This window comes from Conger conger, chromosome 5 (genome assembly GCF_963514075.1).
Source record: "Conger conger chromosome 5, fConCon1.1, whole genome shotgun sequence".
Classification (NCBI taxonomy): domain Eukaryota; kingdom Metazoa; phylum Chordata; class Actinopteri; order Anguilliformes; family Congridae; genus Conger; species Conger conger.
This window is the reverse complement of record NC_083764.1, coordinates 9,940,718-9,968,256: the sequence shown is the minus strand read 5'-3', so window position 1 is coordinate 9,968,256 and position 27,539 is coordinate 9,940,718. Positions and strand designations below refer to the sequence as shown.

Here is a 27,539-nt window from a genome sequence, read left to right as displayed (position 1 = left end):
GATTAATAACTGAGGTACATTGTCAAGTTCACACCCCTCAGAGTATACCCTCACCCCTCACACGCCTTTCCATAACAAAGGATGCAAGTACAATGTACAAAAACCGGACAAAATGTGTAAAATGTATAATATATATTTATTTATATTAATTTTACAGGGAAAAAGTGGAACCTTGTTTCAAGAGAGCGTTCCCTGTGCTAATGGAGGGACACAGACAAGCTCTGGACTCATCTGAGCGACCACAACCAATATCAGTATCAATAAGGCAGCATTTACAATACTTCACAAGCATTATTTCTCAGACAAACAGGTTGCTCCTAAGTTTTTCAGACACTGGAGTAAAAGAGCGCTATAGTTAGGTGTTGGGTATTTGGTGAGTAGAAAGCGTTATTGAGAGAGAACAGCTGTACAGCAGACAGACGGGAGGTTATATGCGAATAAAAAACAAAATAAATCTGTATATCAACAATCTTGACAGCTTGTTGAAGGAGGCCTGGAAAGGAGCAGTGCCTAGTATGCCACAGTTATATTATAGACTCGAAGGAGCACAAAATGGCTGACAGTCAAATGCTGAGTTGTTTTTTTTTTTTTTAAAAGGAATGTTTGTAAAATACAATGTTAAGAGCTCTATTAAAAAAATCGACATACAGCAGTTTTTTTGAGAGGGAGAAAGGAAATGAAGTTTAGCATAGCTATTAGTGTTGACCTGCAGTAGAGAAAAACTAGCCATTTATTCAACTACTCGAGAGACGGACATCAGCAAGGTTTTCAAAGAGCCTGAGAAATTCACGGATTACTTCTGAAGGAGTAAAATCACGGGTTACATCGTGTCGATTACATTCAGGGGCTAATCTTTTTTTAACGTAGCATTGATCTAATTTGGACGTGACTACCTACAGCAATGGCCTCTTTCCTTTGAATTTTAGATATAAAGTGCAAAAACTAGATTGTATTTCCTGTAAATGCCTGGTATATTTAGATTTCAGTAAAAAAATTATGTAAAATACAGCATACATATTTTACAAAGGATAATATAAGAAATTCAGAAATTCCTCATTAACAAGGATAATTTTAATCAAACAGTAAGGATCTGTCCTCTAAATGCAGAAAATATGTACAAGAGGCACCTCAAATTTGGTATAAAGTGTTCAGCTAAATAAATTCAAATATAATAATATAATTTATATAAATTTAAATTCAGAATATTCTGCATCATCGGGTTCATTTCACAAAACTGTTCAGAAAGTTCCAGTTCCGAACATCAAATAATGCATTTTGTAAGTAAAAAAACCCCAAAAAAACAAAAAAAACAAACAAACAACTGTATTTGTTATTTGTATAGTTGCCGAAAAAAAGATGTTTGTCAATAATACAAGCATAATAAAATATGTGATTATATTCTGATTGTTGAATGTTGTGAGAGTGTTTAAGGTGCATAGCTAGCTGTGTCTGTTCCTCCTGCCCGTGCCCACTGGGGGCTTCTGGTTCCCCTCCCTTGGTTTGCATGCACCAGCAGTTGCAGGAGACACTTTTTTTTTTTTTTTTCTTTTTTTTTTTTTTTGGGGGGGGTTGGGTTCTACTTTGGGGAAACTCCACAAACCACAAGTGCGGTCCAAAAGCAGAGAGCGCCAGGACGCTTTTCAGTATCTTCGGAAAACAAGAGTTAGGCATTATTTTAAGAGGTTTAAAAAAAGAAGAGAAAAGGGGAAAAAGCATAGCACTTTACAAACTGTATACCACACAATACTACTGTTGATCAACAGGCTATTTATACATCTAAGATTATGGGATTATTATTATTATTATTATTATTAGATATTTTTTACAAGGTTAATGTTAAGTTTTGTCTCCTCCAGTCAACCCAAGGTTTGCATACGATACAATTTTCAACATATTGAAGCTTTGGTCATCATCTTCACATGCAATCATGCTTCAACAGGATTGCACTTACTAGACTTACTCGTAGTATAAACTAGATCTGTACTGGTCAGGGGTGAACAAAACCCCATTAGGATTACACAAGCAGTGCTCTCTTCAATCCAAGGTTCCACTTTTTCAGATCTGTTTAAACTTTTGACAACAGAGACAAATTAAATAATATGGCCTTTTTTATCTTTTTTTCTTTTTTCTTTTTTTTTCAAAAAATTAACCCGTACAAAAGCCGCACTGCTTCTCTCTCCGTCAAAACACATTCAGCAGTCTCTAAACCATTCTCTCGCATGTAGAGCAACCTTAACACCTACAGGTCATATGCAGGCATCTAAAAAGATAGAAGAAGAAATCAAATCAGGACATTTCTTTTCCTTTTGCATTTGAAACACCAGATATACAGTATTAATCACATACATTCTCACTCACACACAGCCACACTTAAAAAAAAAAAAATGGAAGCAAGTCATCAGGTCCACACAATTCTGGAGCACTAAACAACTTGAGTTCTCAAACAGATAAATATTATTATTTTCTTTTATATACAGTTTTACTGTAGTGGTATGCTATTTTACTTTTCCCCTTGTTAGGCTAATTGAAAATTGATTGTACTTTGCCTCCAAGATCGTTTTTGAAACATCGTATTTATGCAGTAAAATGAAGTACAATCAAATTGTATTTGCTTAGCACAAATAAAACTATAACAGTGTAGTGCTGTTGGAAATATAAATAGACCGCTGGGGCAGCAAAAAGACTGAATTCAGTGAATCACATTAATTGCATTTGAGAGGAAAAAGGGCATCTGAATAGGAAAGCTAGGAGATGTTACCATGGTACTTTTTTTTTTGGTGTTTGGTGTATTTACACAAATTAAAATCCAAGGACATGTAGCCCTTGGCTAACTCTGGCGCATTTACATAAATGCCATTAATGTGCAGTGACCTTTTCAAATAAACTAATATTTATTTTTAAAAAGCCAATATCCTAATGCACGTTCCGAATTACAACAACAGCGCTCATTTATTGCTTCCACTTTTTTTAGGTAAATATATTTACATGTACCCATGTGGCTCTATAAGTCCTGATACTCCTCCGAAACCATCTACTGCGTCACACCTCTACAGTCTGGGGCCAAAGCAACCTGGAGCGTGCAATGAAATGTAATACCTATTATCCGTCTTCTAGATGAGCCAAGGTCCTGACTCACTGCGATCATTATAGATCCCATGACACTCTTCACAAAGAGTAGGGGGTTCCCCAGTGCCCTGGCTAAATACCCAACCCTGGCTCTTTCAACCTGCCACCAAATCATGCCATGATTCAATTGGCAATACACTGTTCTCTCCCTCTCCACCTCAGCTGATCTGTGGGGAGCATTCTGGCACAAAATGGCTGCCATGCATCTCCCAGGTGGGTGCTCCACAATGGTGGTGGTTGAGGTGACTTTCCCCCTCTTCACTGTAAAGCGCTTTGAGTGTCTCAAAAAACACTTAATTGATTTATCTATCATGTGTAAATCTACCATTTCATGCCAATCTCATTTTCTAAATATGTGTGTTGGTCTGTTACCCAAAATATCACCTTAAAAATGTGCTGTGCATCAGTAGTAAAACGATCACGAGTAAGAGTGTGTGTGTGTGTGTGTGTGAGTGTTAGTGTGTGTTTGTTGTGAGTGTGTGTGTGTGTGGTAGCTGGTAGGTAACGCAGTGCAGTGGCATAAAAGACAGGTGTTTTACACACCTCTTAAATTGCACAACAAAGGGTGCAGAATGGAGAGAGGGAAATCACCTTCAAACGGGCACACAAATGGGGCTTCGAAACGGATGCCAAGGCTTTAGCCGCAGAGGAATGATTCATGTCCCGGCGCATCTTCCAAATGAAAACGAGGTGGCCTTCTCCAGCGCAGAGGTGACGACGGCAGCAGAGGGCGGGGGAGGACACGGGGCAGGAGCGCACGCACACACTCACACGCAGCCCATGTAGACGTTTACACAGAGTCATTCACAAACGAGAGGCCCATAAGCATTACTGGAGTATGACTAAAAGTGGCGGGTGCGAGGACGGCGGAGCACGGCACTCTCCGGACCCCCCGTTTTCAGCGTCGCTCTGACGACGTGGCGGGTTTTTGGGTGACGCGCCTCGCGCGCACACAGCGACGCCTCAGACAACAGGTCATGTCGGACTGTGGAATCCTTCTCAAAGCCTTTCTGCGGTCAGACACTCGCAGAGAGCGACGAGAAACAATCAGACCGTCGATTCTCTTTTCGCCGTCGAAGACTCGCCCCCGGAAAAAGGAATCTGCCTCGCCGAATCCCGCCTTCTCTCTTTGTAACGGTTATTGCTTGTTAATAGCTTTTTAAAATTTTTTACATTTTTATCATTTTTTTTCCAAAAAATTGTGGACCGTTAAAAGGAAACGGTATCTTCTGCCAAGATCCTTTTAAGCGATAGTGTTATGTCAGCGTCAACGGAGGTTAGACACTGACAGACAGTGTCTGACTGGGCGACAGTAGTCACATAAGCAGCCTACGAGCTGTAGTGTTTAGCCAGTGGGGTAGCGACCAAGGCCGTCCTCAAAGGCTAACTGGAGGGTGGAGGGGGTCTGCGCAGTGAAAAATGCCATTTCCAACCTTCCTTCGCAAACCCCCTTTTGAACTGAGATGACTGTTGTCCAGGAAACAAAAATCCCTACTCAAAGACGTAACGTAACTGTAAAACATAGTAATGTGTTTAGCGGTTGATCGTATGGGATTGCAACACCTCGTAGTGGGGGCGCGGGGAGTGGAGAGTTTTGGGGGAGGGGTGGAGGAGCAAAGCTAGCCTGACCGAAACCGAACATTCTATATCTAAACAATCGTTTCCTCTTCACATTAAACGAACAGAGAGCGAGCAATCCCCCACGACGACAACAACATTTTGCTGGGTTACATCTGTAGACGTCCGCATTCTCCTGATGCCAAAAAACATTGCGCCTTAAAAAAAACAAAACAAATAAAAACAAAACAACAAAACATAGACAGGTACCAATTCTCAAATTAAACAGCCAAAAAAAAAAAAAAAGTCCTGCTTCAAATCCAACAATATTTTGTGAGTTTGACTTCAAAACGAACTGTTGCCATTAGAATAATTCATCGACGTTAAAAGGAAAGTAGAAAGTGTTAGCTCATCCCAAATGTGTCCATCTATTGTACAACACTACCCGCCTGATTAGCACACTGATCCAGGTCCTTATTCACAGCTGCTGAGGAAAGAAAAGAGGGATTTGTTTTGAACAGTTTTGTAGTCTAGTGTTTATAACAGTTCCCCCAGGGGATCTGTGACACGCACTGGGCGACTGTACAGTCTCCTGTCCTGGCGGTTCTTGTTCTGATTCATGGAGAGGAGAGAAAAAAAAGGAAAAACAAAAAAAACAAAAACAAAAAAAAAAAAAAAAAACTGGGAAATTCCTCCCACCAGGCACTGCTGTGGAGAGCCAATCAGTGACAGATCCTGCTGAAACTGAGCTTTCCTTGCACAACAGAAGAAGAGTGTCAGTTGTGCCCCCTTTGCGTCGGTCGCGGCGGGCGGGCAAAGGCCGCGCCAAGCTGAGCTGTGTACCCATGAAGCACTGCGCCTGCCCGACGGGACAGCGAGCGGCCAATCAGGTACCAGGTCCTTCTGAAATTGGCATATCCGGAACAGGATCCTTCTCCAATCAGGAAGCAGATTCTTTTTTTGTCTTTTTTTTTGTGTTGTTGTTTTCTTTTTAAGTAGGTAACCAGGAATGAGCCTTTTTCCCACAGGTTAGAGATATCCTCTCCCCCATCACTCCACCCAGAAATACCATACCTTCAGAACCACTCCTGCTGAAAATTAGAAACCGAAATGTAAAAAATATAAATATCTCACTGCTCCCAGCGCTCGACGACAGTGTCATTCCGTTAAGAGCTGCTGGAGGAGGCTCTTCTGCTGCGATTGGCTGCTCTGTCCTCCCGTCGACCCTTTCTGTGATCCCATTGGCCCAGGCTGGTTCAAATAGGAGTCACTGCCAACCAGATTAACGGTACACTGGACATCAGCAAACACTTGAACCTGTTGTACCTGTTGAAGGAACAGACAGCAGAACGATGACCGTTAATACACAGTCTGACTCGGACTCCTTATGATATAATATGCACCCAACATGATAACCACTGGCAGTATGGATGGACTACACTCAAGATTCCCTTTTGGATTTGGCCTAATGCAGTGTCTCACTGAGATAGTTTGGTACGTAATTTAAGCAATTTATTCAGATTTTGAAGAACAGACCAGACTCTGTCCTGCTAGGTGCCTGAAACAGCGAGCGCTAACCGCTAACAGCAAGCCGCAGGGGAGGACGGGGCCAGCCGTGGCACAATGTCGTTTGTTGCGCAATGTTTTCTGAGCACGAGAGTGACAGAAAACCGGTCCGCTGAAATCCGAGGTGAGAGAGGACGTGTATGGGGGTGCGCAGTGTGATTAAAGCAGGCTAGCTTGTCTCTGACCGGGCAATAACACATCGATTAACAATGGACCAATGTTAATCACAGCGTGTGTGATTCTGGTTTTAGCACAGCGTGGGTAAACTGACCTGATCGTTGCACATGGAACTGACGTTGCCCAGGGAACTGTTGCCCATGCCAACAGGTGGTCCCATGGGAGGTAAGGAGGCCACGCCCCCGGAGCCTCCAGCCATCGACACCGTGATGCTCATGTTGTTGTACACGCCCTGCTGCCCGAAGGCCTGCGGCGCATTCTGCCCCGATTGGCTGTAGATGCTGTCAATCACAAACACACACACACACACACACACACACACACACACACACACAGACCAATCACAATCACGCGGAACCGTTCGCTTTCAAAGTGTTGCAACGATGGCGATTGTGAAAGCAGAGCTGAATGGACTCCATCTCTGTGCTGGAGAGGTCAATCTGCAAACACTGTGGCTAATGAATTACGAGCAGAACGCACTGCAGGCCAACGGGAAACACTGGAGACCCAGCACCAAATACAAATCAAAACAAACAAACATACTGTACCGGCTTTCATGTCACTGAACGGTTCATTGCTAGACCCTGAGCTAATACACTGTGGACTGACAGGCTTTTACATACTGTACAGAAGTTAATAAGTGCTAAGTAAGTGTCAGAAGGCAGATTTAATTTCACGCTAAACAGCTCGCAGTTCTTAGCCTTGGTTTAACACTGATGTCCTGCACCACTGTACGTCTCGCAGGATCCGCCAATTCAACGTAATGTGATGACTGCAAAGTAATGATTGTAATGTAATGCAATAACCTAGCAGCAAGATTCATGCCCACACACAAATGACGACGCGAGGAAAAAAGAAAAACCTGCATCTGGCTGCAATTCTTCTATTTTTGGATTTTGGCTGTCACATTCTCAGGCAAATAAGCGTTTCAGGAATTACGCAATACCTGGTAACACATTTGCACGCTGGCAGTAGGAAACGGTATGTCAAATATCTCGGTGGCAAAAAAAACGTTTTGCAATTTAACCGGCGCGAGAAAGCGATCTTCGCACCCCTTCTCACACCGGCTACGACACGTCGACGGCGGCGCGGCGGAATTCAGATTCCATATGCGAACGGCGCCCCCGCGGGCGAGCCTGCCGCCCGGCACGGAAAGTTCTGGAGAAAGTCTCTTCCCCTCGGAGAAGAAAGGCCGCCGCGCGTCGCCGTGGAAACCGTACCTGTTGTTGCCCATTCCGCCCGGCTGCCAGCTCTTCATGTCCGGAGACTGGTAGCCGGGAGGCGGCTGCGTCTGCTGGAGCAGAGGACTCTGGGAGGTGGCCATCTGCGGGGAGAGCAGCGGGCTGGAGGGGCTGAGGGACGGGGGGAAGGGTGGCTCCCCCTGCTGGACCAGGCCTGAACAGCGAGACACAGACTTTCAGCACGATGTTACCCACGGGGAGAACAGTGACCCGGCTTGATATACGCAGCGAAACAGGAATTTCATAATAGCAGCACAATAAAAATTATTTTAAAAATGAGACAGGAGTATGTAAAAGCAACATTTACACTTAAAATGTGAAGTCAGCTCTTGGTGAGCTCACAGACCCTTGTAGCGAGTGGTAAGTGGACTGCATTTATGTCGCGCCTTTATCCAAAGCGCTTTCGTAAGTTAGTCAAGACCAGGTTCCGGGAGATATACCATCCTGTAGGTATTAATTTCCTTTCAATGCTAATTTGGTACACCTGACCCTACTTATAAGCAGCTTGACAAGACCTCGAGCAGTTGAATGAGGTGTGCTTTGTCAGGGTTGGAATGAAAACCTACAGGACGGTATACCTCCAGAGACAGGGTTGTGCAGCCCTGGTCCAGAGTAACCTTAAGTAAAAGACCGGTTCAGTGACAATATGATGCGTTTACGGAGGCCTCTCCTCACACCTCCGCAGGGACTGACCTGATCCTGCAAACTGCTGGAAGAGACCGGGCTGGACTGGCGAGTTGACGGCACCCCCGAACTGGCCCTGCATGTTTCCCATCATGCCCTGGTTAGCCATGGGGCCCCTGGCGGCCATCTTGGGGTCCAGGGGCCCGCCCATGGCGCTGAAGTGGCTGGGGGAGCCGGGCGAGTTGCCGCCGGCGGGCGTGTAGCCGGGCGGGTAGGCGAACTGGGGCTGCCCCTGCTGCTGCTGCGGAGGCTGCTGGGGCCCCTTCTGCATCCGAGGGGCCCCCAGGGGCCCCGCTGCCATGCCCTGCCTCATCAGCATCACCTTCTGTTGGAGGAGCTGGCGCTGGCGGTGCTGGAAGCTGTAGAGCTCACGCTGTCTCTGCGCCAGCATCTGCGCGTTCAGGGGAGGCTGTGGGGAGGCGGGTACAGTAACACTGCTGTTTACTTCATTTATTTCATGTTTATTAGCGTAGGGACAATGCCAAGAAACATAGCATCATTACCAGTTTACAGCAGGTTCATGTAGCTGATGCCCCGCATACAGAGATTATAGCTATTGCTAGTTTTCAAACTCCCGTCCCTAGTTAGGCTTTTTTTAATGAAAAGTAAAGAAAAATACTAAAAATAAGACAGCTGATGTTTTTATGCAAAGGTACTTAAAGTTGATTTGACTAAGCTGGGGACAATCCCCCCCTTGGAGCAATGTGGGGTTAAGAGCCTTGCTCAAGGGCACAACAGCTGTGCAGATTTTATCATGGCGAAACCAGGGCTTAACACAACGCCAGTACTTTCAACCTGCCTACTGCTCTGCTCTGTGATTGGTCAACTATAATTATAATTATAACCTTGAAGAGAAGCGTAGACAATGCCTTGACAAGGGAAGTGTAGCCAAAGAAGTGTTCAGGGCTACCCCTGTGGAATTTTAATCATTTCTAATGGACATGCCAATTCTGTAAAAGGCATTTTAAATCACATTCCTCCCCTCGGTTCTATAAAATGCAGGGAAGTGAGCCCAGTTTTACGAGCGATGCTCTTTCTGAAACACGGACGGAGGTTTTCCCTGTGCGTCCCTTTGGCTTCTCAATCTCCAGCAAGACATCGGCAGAAACACTACGCCTTTTAACCTGGCTACTCAACACACACAGCGCTCTGCCAGAACCCCGTTTAAGTGCTCATTCAACTCATAACAAAGCCAAGACGGGGGGGGGGGGGGGGGGGCTATGGACTATGGACTATGGATACTCTATTTTAAATAAAACTTGACATGTAATTTCCGGCTGCAATCAGGATAATGTAAAGCCTGGAAGCAGGAGGAAAATGGCGGTTCGGCCCGAGTCCCCCGGTGACCTCTGACCCCCTGCCTCACCTGCGACTGCATCTGTGTCTGCTGCATGCCCTGGGGCATTCCCATGGCAACGTGACCCCCGCCTGGGAACTGGCTCATGGCTGCCAGTCTGTTCTGCTGCAGGATCTGGGGGGAGAGGGGGTTAGGGTTAGGGTTATAGAGAATAAAATTCACACAGCATGTGTGTATTGGTGCAGTGATAGAATGTGTACGTGCAAAGTGGGGACACAGTGCAGTGTGGGGACACAATGTGCGTGTCTGCGTGTGTGTGTGTCTGTGTGTGTGTATTGGTCCAGTGATTGACTGTGTATGTGCAGAGTGGGGACACAGTGCGTATGTATGTGTGTGTGTGCATTGGTTGAGTGACAGACTGTGCACGTGCAGAGTGGGGACACAGTGTGTGTGTGTGTGTGTGAGTGTGTGTGTGTGTGTGTGTGTGCGCGCGTGTGTGTGTGCATTGGTTGAGTGACAGACTGTGTACGTGCAGAGTGGGGACACAGTGCGTATGTATGTGTGTGTGTGCATTGGTTGAGTGACAGACTGTGCACGTGCAGAGTGGGGACACAGTGTGTGTGTGTGTGTGTGTGTGTGTGTGTGTGTGTGTGTGTGTGCGTGCGTGTGTGTGTGTATGTGTGCGTGCGTGCGTGTATGCGTGTGTATTGCTTGAGTGACAGACTGTGTACCTGCCTAGTGAGGACCCGGTGCATTACCTGCTGTTGGCTCTGCAGACGCTGCTGTAACTGTAGCCTCAGCTGGTTGGGCAGGCCAGGGGCTCTGGTCATGCCCGGACGCATCGCCATGTTCATGCCTCCGGGAAACGGCGCCCGGGGGGCCCCGAAGGCCATCCCCTGCGCCCGCGCCATTTCGGGGGCGAACTGGGGGGAGCCGCCGGGGAACTGGGAGGGGTAGCCGGGCAGTTTGGGGTCGGCCGGGACGGGGGCCGTCTGCGGGGCCGGGGCAGGAAACCGCTGGGAGAGGGGGTCCAGGCAGCCGCCCTGTCGCCACGACAACCACAACTCACTGACCCCTTCCCCTGAAGTACAGTCGCCCCCCGAGGGGGGCCTACTTAACGACGCTACGCGTGCTGCCGTTCCTCACCTGCACCAGCTTGTCGATGCCCAGCGCGCGGTCCAGTTCGGCCAGCTCGCTCTCGTCCGTGCCGCTCAGGAAGGAGACCAGCTGCTCCAGCAGGGCCTTCTCATCGCTGCGGCCCTCCGGCGTGGTGGGAGGGCACAGCAGCTCATCCAGGGGCGTGCAAGGCCTGAGAGAGAGAGAGAGAGAGAGAGAGAGAGAGAGAGAGAGAGAGAGGGGGGGGAGAGAGAGGGAGGGGGAGAGGGAGGGAGAGAGAGAGAGAAAGAGGGGGGAGGGAGAGAGAGAGGGAGAGAGAGAATGGGAGAGAGAAAGGGGGAGAGAGGGAGAGAGAGAGGAAGGGAGAGAGAGAGAGGGGGAGAGAGAAAGGGACCAAGAGAGAGGGAGAAAGAGAGGGAGGGGGAGAGAGAGAGAGGGGCAGAGAGATTTAAAACTCCTTTATTATTATTTTTTGTGGATCTATAATCCAGTTCTTCGCACCATGTTTTCCTTGAGAAAACACACCACAGCAGTTCTTATCTATTACAGTCAGGTTAAAACATAAAAAAAATAATCTGCTCGGTATCGCCCACCTCACACAAACCTACTCCCCTCCATCCAAGTTTCACTGACACTGAGTATGTCATCAACCAATTTAGAGAGAGAGAGAGAGAGAAAGGGGGGGAGAGAAAAACAGACAAAGAGAGAAACAGGGAGAGAGACAAGCCGGAGTGGTGGTAGAGGGTGTTGTGGGAAAGAGGGCGATAGGTGGGGAGAGACAGACAGAAAGAAAGAAAGAACGAAAGAAAGAAAGGGGTGAAGACAGAGCGAGAGAGGTGTCACACGGATTGGGCATGGTACTCACTCCTGGGGGGAGGTGAGGGGGGCCGGGGTGGCGCTGCTCAGAGCCCCGTCGAAAGGCATGGTCTCCCCCAGAGCCTCGGCCGGCGGGAAGGGCTGAGGGCCGGCCAGCTCCATCTTGGACAGGCCTGCGTGAGAACCACACACCGCCATTACCGCCATTACCGCCATTACAGCCATTACAGCCATTACAGCCATTACCGCCATTACAGCCATTACAGCCAATACCGCCATCACCGGCATTACAGCCATCACAGCCAAAGGTGCCTGATAACGGGCTGCTTTTCTCAAGCTCATTTCCTGCTCGTGCTGAGAGACGGTACTCGGTAGCGCTACCGCGGTGGGCTCCAGTATCGGTCATTCAGACCCGTTTTCGACGTAAAGTCAAAGGCACAACTGCAGGCAAAATACGAAGTCAATATGTCGCAATCTGTATGTTTTATTAATGTAATCTAACATGTGCCACACATTTTCCTTAAGTTAATGTGTTATTTGGACAATACGACAATACTTTGTGGACGAGTCAGGGACAGATGACGTCCCTCTCTCTCACACGTGGAGGAGCTGCATCGGCTTCCCCACTGCCCAGACTCTGGCTCCACACAGTACAACACGGCCGCACTGACCGCTAAACTTCACTTCCCCGGCAAAAAGCTTTCCACGAGCCCATGGAGAGTGGGGTATTTGTACAGTGGACGGACACGTTAGGTGTCCAGGGTTCAGGGAGGATGGGTACCTGAGCCGGCGCTGAAGGTGTTGCCGTGCCCCGCCTCGGGAGGGTAGGGGCTGCCGTCTTTCGGGGGCTGGAAGGGGTCTCCCTGGCCCTGGCTGGGAGTGGACGGACTGCAGAACTCGAAGGGCGACTGGCTCTGGAGGCCAGAGCTGTCTGAGAAGGCTAAGGGCAGGAGGAGTCATACAGTCAGGGAAGACGGACGTGTACACACGTGTACACACACACACACACACACACACACACACACACACACACACACACACTCACACAGGAGCACTGACCCTGACCCCACCTCCATCCCCAACCCAACCCACACAACTCCCTAACCCCGCCAACATAACCCCCTAACCCAACCCACACAACTCCCTAACCCCGCCAACATAACCCCCTAACCCAACCCACTCAACCCCCCAATCCTGATCACATCCCCACCCACTGAAGCCCCATAACCCCACCCACTCAAGCCATCACCCCACCCACATCTGGAGCAATATAGGATTCAGGGCCTTGTTCAAGGGCCTAACAGCTGCACTGATCTTATTGTGACTGGGGCTTGAACCATCAACCTTCCAGGTCCCAGTCAAGCGCCTTAGCCACTAGGCTACAGGCTGACTCCCTCGACCCCTGACCCCGTGACCCCTCACCCCGGCCCGGCTTGATGGGCGGCTCCTGCTTGACGCTGACGCCGCGGGGAATGTTGGCCTCCGCTGGCTGTGACGCGCTCTGGTCCTCCGAGGCTTTGGCCCCCGCCGCCGACACCCCCCTCAGACCCGGCAGCAGCTGGTTCAGTGTGTCCAAGTCAGAGCTGGGGAACTGCTGTGTACACACACACACACACACACACACACAGACACACACGATAAAGGTCAAGGCCCCTGGCCACAATCAATGAACACTACACTTTCTCTGACCACACCCAGAATTGCATCTTACGACCCACCTCAATCACTCTCGCCCCCCGCCCCCCCCAAAAAGGGAACGAAAAGCTGCTAGCACATTAGCAGCACACAAGTATGAATGAATGAGCACGATATATAACGCATACGATATAGGTTCAGATGGGGCAGTAGAGGGGCAAACAGGGGGAGGCAGAGAGGGGGCAGCAGAGAGCAGGCAGCAGAGGGGCAGTAGAGAGTAGAGAGGGGGCAGTAGAGGGCGGGCAGTAGAGGGGCAGTAGAGAGTAGAGAGGGGGCAGTAGAGGGCGGGCAGTAGAGGGGCAGTAGAGAGTAGAGAGGGGGCAGTAGAGGGCGGGCAGTAGAGGGGCAGTAGAGAGTAGAGTGGGGGCAGCAGAGGGGCAGTAGAGAGTAGAGAGGGGGCAGTACAGAGCGGGCAGAAGAGAGTAGAGAGGGGGCAGTACAGAGCGGGCAGTAGAGAGTAGAGAGGGGGCAGTAGAGGGGCAGACAGGGGGCAGTACCGGGTTGCTGGGCCTCTCGCTGGCCTTGGGGGAGCTGAGGGCCACGCAGGGCGTCTCCGTGCTGCCCTTCCTCTCGGACTTCACGCGGATGGTCTGCAGGCTGAGGGTGGCGGGCGGGGGCAGGTTCTCCAGGTCCTTCTCGTCCGTGTCCAGCAGGAAGCGGAGCAGCTGGTGGTCCTGGTGCTGGTCCCCCCCCGCGGGGGCGTCCTTGGGGCTGGGGGGAGGCTCCCTCTTCAGCGGGCCGTCCTTCCGGGAGCCGTCGGCCGGCTCGGAGGGGCTGCTGTCCTGCAGGAGGCGGTGCAGGATCTTGTGGCGCTCCGTCAGGGAGCTGTGGGAGGCCGGGCACTGGCCGGGGAGCGAGGGGGGGTCTCCCTCCGCCAGCAGGCCCAGTTTCAGGTTGCCCGGCGCGGGCTTGGCGGCGGGGTCCTCCCTGGGTTCGGGGGCCGGCGGGGCGGGGGGGTCGGGGAGCTTGCCGGGGGCCGTGGGTCTCTGGGAGGGGAGGGGGGAGGGCAGGGACAGGCCCAGGGAGCCTTCGCCCCCGGACCCCTGGCGGCTCAGTCCCCCGCTGCTGCTGCTCCCGCTGGGGGCCCCGGCCGGGGAGTGCAGGCTGGGGGTGGAGGGAGAGAAGGGGTTCCCAGGCACCCGCGGGCTCCCGCCCAGCCCGGGACTGGCCCGGGGGGGGCGCGGGGACATGAACGAGGTAGGGGTGGCCCCCAGGGGGGACGGGCTGCTGACGGGCTGCGGGCACATTCGGCTGGGCGTCAGGTACCCCCCCGTGACAGGACTGGGGCCTCCGCCGCCGCCACCATTGTTGAGATGCTGCAGGCCGAGGCCGAGGCCTGGGGCTTGGCTGAGCTCGCTGCCCGGCTGGAGGGCAGGGGAGCGGGAGGGCTGAGCAGGGGTCGGTGGAAGGCTGGGGGTCGTGTTTTCCTGAGAGCTAGCAGTGTTGTGTTCCCTGCGGAAGGACACAGCAGAGGAAGGTGGCGATGAGGAAGAGGAGTTCATAAGTAAGAAAGCACATCTCATGCAACAGCTAAAGATCAGGTTGTGCTACTATTTAGTATAATCAGGTGCAGGTGTTCTAATTTAAGGTTGGAGTGACCTACAGGAGAGTAGATCTCCGGGAACAGGGTTGGGCAGCCGTGCCCAAAGGTGTACACCCTGAGGCTGATGACACAGTGGATGCGGGCAGTTAGACAGGGTGCAGGTGTAATGGCTCTGTGGCTTGGCGTGGAGACGGGCGTACCTGTCGATAGTGTGGATGCCCATGATGAAGGGCTGCAGGTCGGGGTTGGGGGGGCAGCAGAATTTGCAGCGGGTCTGGGCACTGAGGGGCGTCCCGTCGTTCAGGGTGAAGCGGTACACCTGGCTGATGGCCGTGCCGTGGGCCATCACTGTATACACACACACACACACACACACAGGATATACACACATATAAGCACACAAACATACACAGAGACGCACACAGATACAAACGCACACAAACGCACATACACACACACACACACACAGGATATACACACATATAAGCACACAAACATACACAGAGACGCACACAGATACAAACGCACACACACACACACACACACACACACACACACACACACACACACAAAATAAAACAAGGTGTTCCTTACTCACAGTACAGTACATTAATCACACAGCAACCAGTCTCTGCTTGACACCAGACCGCTACACAAATCCATCATGACAACTCAGGACTGTGCTGGCCCATACCCAATAAAACCAACAGGGGGCAGCAACAAATTATGATGCATTGCCATGCCACACAAACCGACAGGCTTGGAATACAGCAGTACCATTTGAAATCAATTTATCAAAGAAAAAACTCAAATGAAAATCTACAGAAGCCTAGATAAGAATGTGAAATATCTGTATTTAAACAATGGCACCAAGGCAGCATATAGGAGACAAAATGGCCGCCTCATCGGACATGCAGGTCACAGCCCAGCGGGAGGCCTGAAATGACCCCTCAGCAGCAGGGACCCCCCTGGGGCTCACCCTCGTGCAGCAGCTGCTTGGCGTGGGACGGCTCCTTGCCCTGCGGCTGGAAGAAGGCGTAGATGCACTTCCGCACCAGGTCCTCCCAGCCCGGCCGCCCTGAGGCCCTCAGGGCACTGGTCTCTATGGAGATGATCTTACCTGCAGCAAGCAGAACAGTCATGACTGACCGACTGACTGACTGATATACTGACCGACTGACTGAATGACTGATATACTGACAGACTGATTGAATGACTGACTGATATTCTGACAGACTGACTGAATGACTGATATACTGACAGACTGATTGAATGACTGACTAATATACTGACAGACTGACTGACTGACTGATATACTGACCGACTGACTGAATGACTGATATACTGACAGACTGATTGAATGACTGACTGATATACTGACAGACTGATTGAATGACTGACTAATATACTGACAGACTGACTGACTGACTGATATACTGACCGACTGACTGAATGACTGACTGATATACTGACCGACTGACTGAATGACTGATATACTGACAGACTGATTGAATGACTGACCGATATACTGACAGACTGATTGAATGACTGACTAATATACTGACAGACTGACTGACTGACTGATATACTGACCGACTGATTGAATGACTGACTGACTGTTATACTGTCAGGCTGATTGACTGACTGATATACTGACAGACTGATTGAATGACCGACTGATATACTGACAGACTAATTGAATGACCGACTGATATACTGACAGACTGATTGACTGATATACTGTCAGGCTGATTGACTGACTGATATACTGACAGACTGATTGAATGACTGACTGATATACTGACAGACTAATTGAATGACCGACTGATATACTGACAGACTGATTGACTGATATACTGGCCGACTGATTGAATGACTGATATACTGACAAACTGATTGAATGACTGACTGACTGTTGGACTGACTGACAGAGTCATGTAGGGTGTTAATGAAGATGCTTTATTTTTACCATTTTCTCTGTTAAAGGCACACTGTGCAGCATGTTTTTGCCTTGCTGTGATAAGTCACTCTCTGTCATTAACCCAGCCTCAGTCTTTATATCTGCTTTTTTGATCACAGTCGCCAGAGAGGAGAAGCAATTCCAAGGCTGACTCTGATTCTTGTACGAGCCCCATTGGCTTGTGGTTTCACCCCACTGTACTGATACACCCCTCCCCAAACCCAGAAACGTCCCGGACACATTTTTAGAAAACCAAATACAGGTAAAGCAGCACTAATTTGGCTAAAATGCGTGAAGACAGAGACTACCAGTGCATCATAGACATGCCTTAGCGTGGTTATTTCATTATATTTCCAAGGTAAAATCCCCGCAGGGTATGCTTTTAACATTGAAGCACAGGAGGACCGTATCTCCAGTCAGCCCTGTCGGAGTGAGACTTTGAAACGGGCGTCCGCTGCGCTTGCCTGTGGGGTCCTGCTTGGTGATGAAGGACTCGGTGCTGACGGGGATGGGCTGGGGCCGGGGCACGCGGCAGGCGATGCAGATGAGGCAGCTCTGCAGATCTGCGCAGACGGGACAGGGGTCACATGATGCAGGTGCTCCGGGTCGCGTACGAGCCAACGACAGCGCTGTCTGTAACCGCTAATGCGGTCAGTCACGGTCACGGTCACGGTCAATGTGTACGCAGGCAGTCTGCAAAGCGGGTGTAGACTATGCAATGTGGAAGGCAGGTGTAGAGGATGCAGTGTTGATTATGGGTGTAGAAAATGGGTGTAGAATATTAAGTATAGAATATGGGTACAGTGTTGAGTGTGACATTTTCAGTGTTGAGTGTAGAACATGAGTGTAGAACAGTGTTGAATATAAGTGCAGAATGTGCAGTGTATAATGTGCAGTGTTGGATATATGTATAATGTGCAGTGTTGGATATGTGTAGAACACAGTGTTGAATATGAGTATAGAATGTGCAGTGTTGAATATGAGTGTAAAACACAGTGTTGAATATGAGTGTTGAATATGAGTGTTGAATAGGAGTGCAGAACACAGTGTAGAATGAGTGTTGAATATGAGTGCAGAACACAGTGTTGAATATCAGGGCAAAACACAGTGTTGAATATGAGTGTTGAATATGAGTGCAGAACCCAGTGTTGAATACGAGTGTAGAACAGTGTTGAATATGAGTGTAGAATGAGTGTTGAATATGAGTGCAGAACACAGTGTAGAATATGAGTGTTGAATATGAGTGTTGAATATGAGTGTTGAATATGAGTGCAGAACACAGTGTTGAATATGAGTGTTGAATATGAGTGCAGAACCCAGTGTTGAATACGAGTGTAGAACAGTGTTGAATATGAGTGTTGAACACAGTAATGAATATGAGTGTAAAACACAGTGTAGAATATGAGTGTAAAACACAGTGTAGAATATGAGTGTTGAATATGAGTGCAGAACACAGTGTAGAATATGAGTGTTGAATATGAGTGTAGAACACAGTGTAGAACATGAGTGTTGAATATGAGTGCAGAACACAGTGTAGAACATGAGTGTTGAAGGCTGACCTTCGCCCTCCTCCTGCATGGCAGATCGGGGCTGTGCCACGGTGAAGCACTGCATGATCTCGTACTGCTGCCGCGCCTCCTGGTTCTCAGAGTCGATCTCGTCTGGAGGCCGCTTCAGCATGCGGCAGTTAAAGGTGTGACTGTTCCTGCGGGCGGGGTCCTGGGGCCAGGGCATGCCATTCACTGCAGAGAGAGAGGGAGGGAAGGAGGGAGAGAGAGAGAGAGAGACAGAGAGAGAGAGGGGGGGAGAGAGGGAGAGATGAAAAGAGAGCAAGATAGTGTGACAGAGAGAGGGAGAGAGAACGATAAAGAGAGAGGGAGAGAATGATAGAGAGAGAGAGAGGGGGGGAGAGGGGGAGAGGGGAAACGGTGAGGAACATAATTCGCTCGTATGATTAAGGGAACGCTGACTGGCAGTATCCTAACAGCAGAACAATGTTAAGACCTGACCTCTCGGCCTCGGCCAGCATTAACATGGCATCCCCGGTGGATTACACTGATCTGGAGGCTAAAGCGCTCCGGCCAGAGAGGCTCCACCGCCTGACCCGCTCCGTGACCCGCTCCACAGAAACAGCGGCCCCTCGCTCTCCTCCAATAAGCAGCGCGAAACAGAGGGGGCGGCTCACCCAGGCTCTTGGGCAGCAGGTTGCGGACGAACTCGTTGTGGTCTCCCACGTGGAGGAGGCTGTACACGCTGGTGGTCATCAGCTCCTCCTGGGCGTAGCCCAGGTAGCCGGCCACGTTCTCCGAGACGAACACGATCCGGCCCTCGCCGTTCACCACAAAGAAGAACCCGTCCAGGGCCTGGGGGAGACGCACAAACAAGTGAAACCTATCCCAGCCCCGAGGAGGAAGAGGCGCACACAAAGGCGGGGCGGGGCGGAGGGGAGTCACCGCCAGAAACTGCACGCAGGAGAAAGTGGGCCGGGGGGGCCACCGGGGGCCGAACGCTGGGGCCCCTCGGGGCCCCTCACAGCCACGGGGGGGGGGGATATAAGCGCTGACTCAGGGCTCAGTCCGAATATCGCAAAAGCACAAAAAAAAAAACCTCAACGTTTCGTTCGGTTCACTTGAAACAGTTTACATGCTTCCGAGTAGACTATATTGTCTACTTGGAAAGTCTACTCAAAAGCATTCGCGTCAAGCAGTCAGTGTTTGAGTTTCCGTTTCAGAACTGGACTAAGTTCAACAAACCCCCATGGAAAACGTACAAACAATACACATCAGCGGTGCCCATTTTACGGTCAGGGCACAGACACGGAATGGGGCTCCAGTCAGCAGAGATGGCCGCGTGTGTCTAACAGCATGCGGAGATTCTCTCTAAAGCTGAGGAAGGAAGAGGAGGGATGAGCTCACCTCCAGCAGGAGCGGCGCCAGGGCCTCCTTCTCCACCGTCCCGTGGCTGCTGGACGAGATGTCGCTCTTCTGCACCTCCTTGTCCGCCGCCGACATCAGCGCGGCTTTCTCTGCGGGGCAGACGGGTGGGCAGTGAGGGCCGAGCACGCTCAGGGGCCAGCTCAGGGGCCAGCTCAGGGGCCAGCTCAGGGGCCAGCTCAGGGGCCGAAGTGACCCCATTTTAGGAAGTCACAGCTCGTGGGGACCCTGATACAGGGACCCCGGTTCGTGCTCGGCGTTAACGTGAGGGAGGGTGAACGTCAACTACTAAAAAGATGTGTCGGTGTTCTTTCAACGTTTCTGTGCGTAAGAACGGTTGCACAGTTCTATTAATAGAAAGGACAGACCAGGACAATCTTGCGTGTATCCCCCTGCCCCCACACACACGCACACACACATACACACCCACAAACACACAGATTAAAGGAGTCTGTAGGCCCCAGCATTCAAAGCTTACATAGTTTCATCATCCTGCAGCAGGACAGAATTGAGGAAGTGACTGCGTTTAACTCATTTCTGGTGACGAAACCTTGAAGGAGGGCTAAATTAAGACCTCGGATTACAGCACCGTCTATCAACTTAATACTGGCAAATATCTGTCCCCCAGAAACCGGGGGGGGGGGGGGGGGGGGGGGGGAGCAGACAGGTAGCATCTTCTACACAGCACCATTAACCCTTTCAGGTATACATATGTGATCGGAATGATCTTAACCCGACATTCCAATGCTGATGTAACAATCAATACTAGTCATTTAAAACAACGGAGCTCTAGAACACCGACTTAGAATTTGGAAAAGAAGAACATTCCGAAAGAACCCGCTCTTGGACGGTGTTGCTGGGTCCCTGCGCTCACTCCGTGCTGCAGGACAGCTGAGAAAGCACAGCCACGGTTCCTGAATCGGAGTGTGGGAAAAGGTGCAGGGTTTCCAGGCAAATGAATAGCCGGTACGTCGTCAGCGATTCCATTTCGAACAAACAAAGGACATTTAGACGGGGTGTGGACACACAAATATGCGGCATCGGTGTGCGTGAGCGGCCCATTGTTAAAAAAGTGACCGCTCTGAAACGCGGACGACGGTGAAAGGAGGTCAGGTGCTTCCCGAAAGGATGACAGCTGTGGTCTCTCAGTCTCCCCCGGGTATCCGACAGCATCCATTTGTCACCATGAGAAATCCAGGCATCAGTCTGGTTTAATGCATCTCCTGATTCCCCCTCTCGACAAAGCATAGCATGAGTGGATTATAAATTACAGGAACGGCGAGCGATAAAATGAAGTAGGCTTGTCAGCCATCACTGTAGCGCTACCCTTGAAGTTGGCGTAAACATACTCTTGCCTTGTCCATCACGAAGCCTTCATGCACTGCCCTTTTGACAGGACTTTAAAAAGTTGCCTTTTCTGCAGTGTAGCCTACTGCGGTGCCATCACATTTCGAATAGATCAGCAGAACGCGACCTGACATCTGTCACTCCAAGCGTCGCCCCGGGCGACGGAAGGCGGTGGTGGCAGAGCGAATGAAAAGGGTCAGACTTTTGGCTGGATTCCGTTAGCCCCTCCCCCCGACTCCCGCTGTCAATCATTTGTCCCGCCCACAAAACTGCAACGGGCCCCATACACTGCCCGGGCCGCTCAGCTGTCAATCAAGCCGGCGGTGCCAGGATACGCCCCGCCCCCCCATCCTCGACCCCGCCCCCCCCTCGGGACACCCGACACGCTGGGACTGTGGATTCCTCCGTGGGTGATGTCAACAACGCCGGCCTGGTTCCAGTGAAACGGCACAGGCGTACATCACAGAGCTGACAAGATGAGCCAGAGGGGTGGAAAGACTCCTTCTGTCACAAGTCTCTACAGGGAAGGGGAAAGGGACGACGGCTCCAGGCTGGCCGCCAGCCAGCACTTAAAATAAGGGTGGTGAGCGCACAGCATCGATGTAAAACGCATGTGCTGTTTTAAACGGGGCCTGAAACGACGAGACAAAACAACCGAAACCAGAAACAGGCCGCAGAGCCATAAACGTATTTCCTACGACCTGCGTTTCCTACGAAACGTGTTATTACAAGAGGGAGAGAGAAAGTGAGTGACGGAGAGGCCGAAAGAAACAGACCGAGTGAGAAACGGGGGGAAAAAAAGGAGAGCGAATGAGGGAGAGGGAGAGAGAGAGAGAGAGATTTAAAAAGGAATGTGCCTAGATTAGGCTAGATTTTCTATTTTGGGCTCTCAGGATCTGAGGTCAGTGCGGGTCTCGTAAGGAGTCTCGGCCACGCCCGAACTCACACTCCCAGCGGCCTTTGCAAATCACTTTTCCAGGGAAATTCAAACGTCCAGAGGAAAAAAAGGAAATTTCCTTGGGAAATTAACAGCTGCTAAAAAAAAAAAAAAAAAACGGCTGAGTGACAGTCTGCTGCCGGAGCCCACCCTGCGCGGCAGCGTAGCGTGTAGCGTAGCCTCCCACGCGTGAGGGCTGAGTGCTCAGGGGCCCCCCTCGCCGCCCCCTCACCCCCCTCCCGGCCCTGTCCTTGCCTGACAGTGCTGACGCCGCCGTGAGCAGCAGTAGGTGAGAGGGGAGAGCAGGGGAGCTGCTTCCTGTTTCTGGGTCCAGATCGGGCAGTGGGCCGGACGGCCCTGCGAGGGGCCCTCTCTCACAAGGTCAGGGGGCAGGGAGAGCCTTCATTGGCTACTCTCTCACACGCCCCGCTTCCCTTCCTGGGCTCTCAAAACAACACCGAGAAGGACGGGGGCCCTCACACACAACACACACACACACACACGCACACACACACACGCACACACACGCGTGCACACACACGCGTGCACACACACGCGTGCACACACACGCGCGCACACACACGCGCACACACATGTACAAACACATGCACACACACACACCACACACACACGCGCACACACACACACACACACACACACACACACACATGTACAAACACATGCACACAAAAACACACGCACACACACGCGTGCACACACGCACACACACACATGTACAAACACATGCACACAAAAACACACACACACACACACACACACACACGTGAGGGTCAGTATCCTCTCTGATGTACATGCTCAGGCCTCCAGAAACAAACAGGCAGGCATGGGGGGGGGGGGCTCAGTCCCAAAAACCAGGGCTGAAGAAAAAATCAGCGTTTCATCAGCACAGGGGTGGGGGAGAAAGTGTACAGTTGTGCGCTGCGTAGAGGTTGCGAAAGTCACCCTGCAACTCTGTGCTAATTCTGCTGCAGCATTAACATTAACATTAGCAGCAGCCTGCCTTCGCACACGTGGAGGCTGCCAAGTGTGCCTAAGCCACTGCGGAACACGGAACACAGAACACGGAATATGGAACACGGGCCCCAGCGCTGCCTTCCGGTTCTTATTCTGCTCATTCAGCATTCTCACGGAAAACGAACAAACACACACACACACACACGAACGCCCAGATACATGCATACACCCTCACAAACAGGCGCGCTCACGCACACACACACACGTAGAGAAACACACATGCATACACACTCACAAACAAGCGCGCACACACACACATACAGAAACATACATGCATACACACTCACAAACAAGCGCGCGCACACACACACAAACAAGCCCTTGAATATTTCAGCTCTCCTCCGCGCTCCCGTGTTGGTTGCGCATCCCGCTGGGCGCGGGGCGGATGGGAAGCCTTTGGCCAGGTGCCAGGGGCAGCACTGAGGTTTGATCTGAGCTCAGATCTGCCCGCATCGTACCGCCGAGCAAGGGCCCGGGGACCGCGACAGTGACAGACACCGAGAGCGGCAGGGAGCATTGTGGGTAAAGCGTAAAGCAACGCTCCCTACCTGAGCACTACTACCCCACGCCACTACCCCACACACGCCCGGACCAAACCCCCCAACACATGAAATATTTACAGCGCAGTGAGAGGTTGTGTGCCACGTTCGGGAGCTGCGACCGCAACACACACACACACACACACACACACGCACACGCGCACACGCGCTTGCTCTCACACTCTCACACACACACACACACATACTGTACACACACACACACACACACATACTGTACACACACACACACGCACACACACATTATCGCTTTCACCGTGACCCACATCTGACGGTGCTCATGAAAACCCCGTGGATTTAAAGTGCTTGTAAAATAATCTTCTGCATCTCCTCGCCTTGCAGTCTGAAACCAGAAACGTTTCATAAATAACGCTTGTGAAAATAATTGGCCGCTTAATTTGCCTGTATTAATGCGGGGGCTGAATACCATGGGATAACAGGATGACAATTACTGCTAAATACGCAGTAATAAACTACGCTGTTATTCCAGACACTGTTACACACGGCCGCGTAACAAAATTATTGAAGAATATGCACTGCATAATCAATCCCATTGTTCGCTGCTTAAGAAATGCCTCAAAAGCCTTCTTGATCTCTGGAGAAGCAGCTAGGAAAGTATCAGCCAAGACCAGAGAAAAAGAAAGGGGGGGAAAAAAGAAAAAAGGAAAAAAGATGACCCGCATTGCTACAGCATCCACATTTTCCAGATTGTGGCCAACACATGAAATCCTCAATACTTCCGAAACTTGAAACACTGCGCTATAAACAAATGGGACCGGTCCCAGTCAATGTCCCGGGGCTACTCGACGCAGACAACCCGGATTTGCGTAAAAGCTAATATTTGACCGTTTTAAGCAGCTGTCTTCTGGAGTATAATGCGACGTAGACACGGTTAGGATCAGGAAAACCCTGCACGGTGTGGCTTTAACACCAGGGGCAAGGGTCAATAAGCCTCGGCACTGCTCTCTGATAATGTTTAACCTACAGAAAGCATCTGGTGGAGGGCGACCGCCTTTTTTTTCCCCCCGATCGACCTTGTGAGGCCCATCTCCGAGGCCCGGGTTTGGAATTTCTGTCCAAAATATTTCCCTGGTTTCCAGTTTCACATGCTTGATTTTTTTGTTTTTTTTAACAAACCTCAAACTGATTAAAGATCCACTATACTCAAATACATAACAGAGAAGTTCAGACAGATGACTCAGTTGCAGGTTCATTGGAACAGTGGCTTACATGTTAAATGACTGCACATTTGATCCAGCTAGTTGTCTCAAAACTAACCCATAGATGTCACTCATGCACGCACACACGCACACACTCACAGACACACACAAATTCTTCTAATTGCTGTAACCAAAACTTCCAGGTGACACTCAACATTAAGGGAAAGAAAAACCTGTCTTGTCACAACACTGGTTTGTTTAGCAAGGTTAGCTCATGGTGAGAATGTGAGTCTTAAGATGGACAGGTTGGTTTGAGAAACTGGAACAGAACTACAGACTACTGAAACAGCAGCAAGCCCCATCGTATTCCCTGCAGAAGACCTACAACACACACTTTAACATCACAGAAACAATACCAAAGTTCAGCTCGACTACTCCACAGACTAATTACAGCTGAAACGACTGTGGAAGCCTACGGCTAATTTCTAATATTAGTCTGTTGATTAACAAGCAGGCGCCCCAGTCATCATAAAAATTAGGGGTTGCAGTGATAATCATTACCATCACAGCGTCTCAACGTTATTGCTGTCAGTAATAGCAGTTGTGTCGTTACTGACATTAATATTAACGGTGCCATTGTGAGAACGATCAAAAAACTATTCCCGACAAGATAAGGTGATGCTTAAACAAAGCAATAGCATGTTTTCAATACGGCACGCTAGTGAAATGGGGATGCAAAACAGATGCTAGTCTTAGCCACGCGATTATACAGAGCACCACCATGAGCCAGCCTCAACATCCCAACGTTCTGCCATTTTATCACTTTTCTGAAAACTATTTACATAATGTATACATCTCAGATGACCTACAGCGACTAGACTAGGCAGGCTTCAAACAAGTTTTAAAAAATGGTTTTCTACTCCGGTTTTTCGGTTTAGAAACAATACTCTTCCCCCAATAACATACGGTATGTCATGGCAGGCAACACTCACTCCCTTCCACACCGATTGCGAGCAGGTGGTGAAATTTGGGGCAACGCTGGTCGAGAAGGACCTGGGTGTGAAGGACCTGGCTTTGAAGGAGATGGTTAAGAAGGACCTGGTTGAGAAGGAGCTGGGTGAGAAGGACATGGTTAAGAAGGACCTGGTTGAAAAGGATCTGGTTGAGAAGGAGCTGGGTGAGAAGGAGATGGTTAAGAAGGACCTGGTTGAGAAGGAGCTGGGTGAGAAGGAGATGGTTAAGAAGGACATGGTTGAGAAGGATCTGGTTGAGAAGGAGCTGGGTGAGAAGAAGCTGGTTGAGAAGGAGCTGGGTGAGAAGGAGATGGTTAAGAAGGACCTGGGTGAGAAGGATCTGGGAGTTGAGGAACTGGGTGTGGAGGAGCTGGGTGTAAAGGATCTGGGTGTGAAGGATCTGGGTGTGGAGGATCTGGGTGTAAAGGGAGGCTCAAAAGGGATGTGTGAGGCAGAGTGCTGCTCTTATGGAGCTGGAGCCCGGGGGTGAGACTGTTCCAGTTATCACAGGCATGCGGCTCTTTCTCTTGCAAATATCGCTGCGGCAGTCCCTCCGGCTGGGTCCTGTGTAAACGGTGGAGTGTGTGTGTGTGTGTGTGAGTGTGTGTGTGTGTGTGTGTGTGTATGAGTGTGTGTGTAAGCGTGTATGTGATTGAGAGTGTGTGTGTGTATGATTGTGAGTGAGTGTGTGTGTATGATTGTGAGTGAGTGTGTGTGTGTGTATAACTGTGGATGTGATTGTGAGTGTGTGCGTGTGAGTGTGTGATTGTGAGTGTGTGTGTGTGTAAGTGTGTGTGTGATTGTGAGTGTGATTGTGAGTGTGTGTGTGTAAGCGTGTGTGTGATTGAGTGTGTGTGTGTATGATTGTGAGTGTGTGTGTGTATAACTGTGGATGTGATTGTGAGTGTGTGTGTGTGAGTGTGTGGTTGTGAGTGTGTGTGTGTGTGTGTAAGCGTGTGTGTGATTGTGAGTGTGATTGTGAGTGTGTGTGTGTGTGTGTGTAAGCGTGTGTGTGATTGTGAGTGTGTGTGTGTGTGTAAGCGTGTGTGTGATTGTGAGTGTGATTGTGAGTGTGTGTGTGTGTGTGTGATTGTGAGTGTGTGTGTGTGTGTAAGCGTGTGTGTGATTGTGAGCGTGATTGTGAGTGTGTGTGTGTGTGTGTGATTGTGAGTGTGTTTGTGTAAGCGTGTGTGTGATTGTGAGTGTGATTGTGAGTGTGTGTGTCTGTGTGTAAGCGTGTGTGTGATTGTGAGTGTGTGTGTGTGTGATTGTGAGTGTGTGTAAGCGTGTGTGTGATTGTGTGTGTGATTGTGAGTGTGATTGTGAGTGTGTGTGTGTGTGTGTGTAAGCGTGTGTGTGATTGTGAGTGTGATTGTGAGTGTGTGTGTGTGTGTAAGCGTGTGTGTGATTGTGAGTGTGTGTGTAAGCGTGTGCGTGATTGTGAGTGTGTGTGTGTGTGTGTGTGTAAGCGTGTGTGTGATTGTGAGTGTGTGTGTGTGTAAGCGTGTGTGTGATTGTGAGTGTGTGTGTGTGTGTGTGATTGTGAGTGTGTTGGGCTCACCCTGCTCGCGCTTCTTGATCTGCTGGATCTGCTCCACAGCGCTCCTCAGCATGTGGCACTTGTCGGGCTTGACGTTGAGGCCGGTGTTGATCTCGCCCATGTTGGCGGACAGCAGCTCCGCCAGCTCGTCGATGTAGCGCCACTCCAGCTCCCGCCGTCGCTTGTCGGCGCTGGGGGGGAGGAGGGGGGGACCGAGAGACAGACGGAAGGTCAGACAC

At 50.3% G+C, this 27,539-nt stretch overlaps 1 protein-coding gene across 1 annotated transcript in view; it reads right to left on the bottom strand.

The window, feature by feature from the left end:
* Positions 1–117: 117 nt before the first annotated feature.
* ncoa1 (nuclear receptor coactivator 1) overlaps positions 118–27,539 on the bottom strand; it is a 40,229-nt gene continuing 12,807 nt past the window's right edge. The window contains exons 3-20 of the mRNA XM_061243192.1: positions 27,322–27,491; positions 19,694–19,803; positions 18,964–19,141; positions 18,338–18,520; positions 17,243–17,341; positions 15,798–15,938; positions 15,019–15,166; positions 13,773–14,727; positions 13,003–13,174; positions 12,362–12,520; positions 11,630–11,753; positions 10,795–10,957; positions 10,407–10,691; positions 9,718–9,822; positions 8,361–8,760; positions 7,647–7,821; positions 6,521–6,707; positions 118–6,009 (exon numbers count right to left, since the gene is read on the bottom strand). Of these exons, the coding sequence (XP_061099176.1) occupies positions 5,842–6,009; positions 6,521–6,707; positions 7,647–7,821; positions 8,361–8,760; positions 9,718–9,822; positions 10,407–10,691; positions 10,795–10,957; positions 11,630–11,753; positions 12,362–12,520; positions 13,003–13,174; positions 13,773–14,727; positions 15,019–15,166; positions 15,798–15,938; positions 17,243–17,341; positions 18,338–18,520; positions 18,964–19,141; positions 19,694–19,803; positions 27,322–27,491 (3,922 nt within the window). The 3' untranslated portion in view covers positions 118–5,841. The remainder of the gene's footprint in view (positions 6,010–6,520; positions 6,708–7,646; positions 7,822–8,360; positions 8,761–9,717; positions 9,823–10,406; positions 10,692–10,794; positions 10,958–11,629; positions 11,754–12,361; positions 12,521–13,002; positions 13,175–13,772; positions 14,728–15,018; positions 15,167–15,797; positions 15,939–17,242; positions 17,342–18,337; positions 18,521–18,963; positions 19,142–19,693; positions 19,804–27,321; positions 27,492–27,539) is intronic.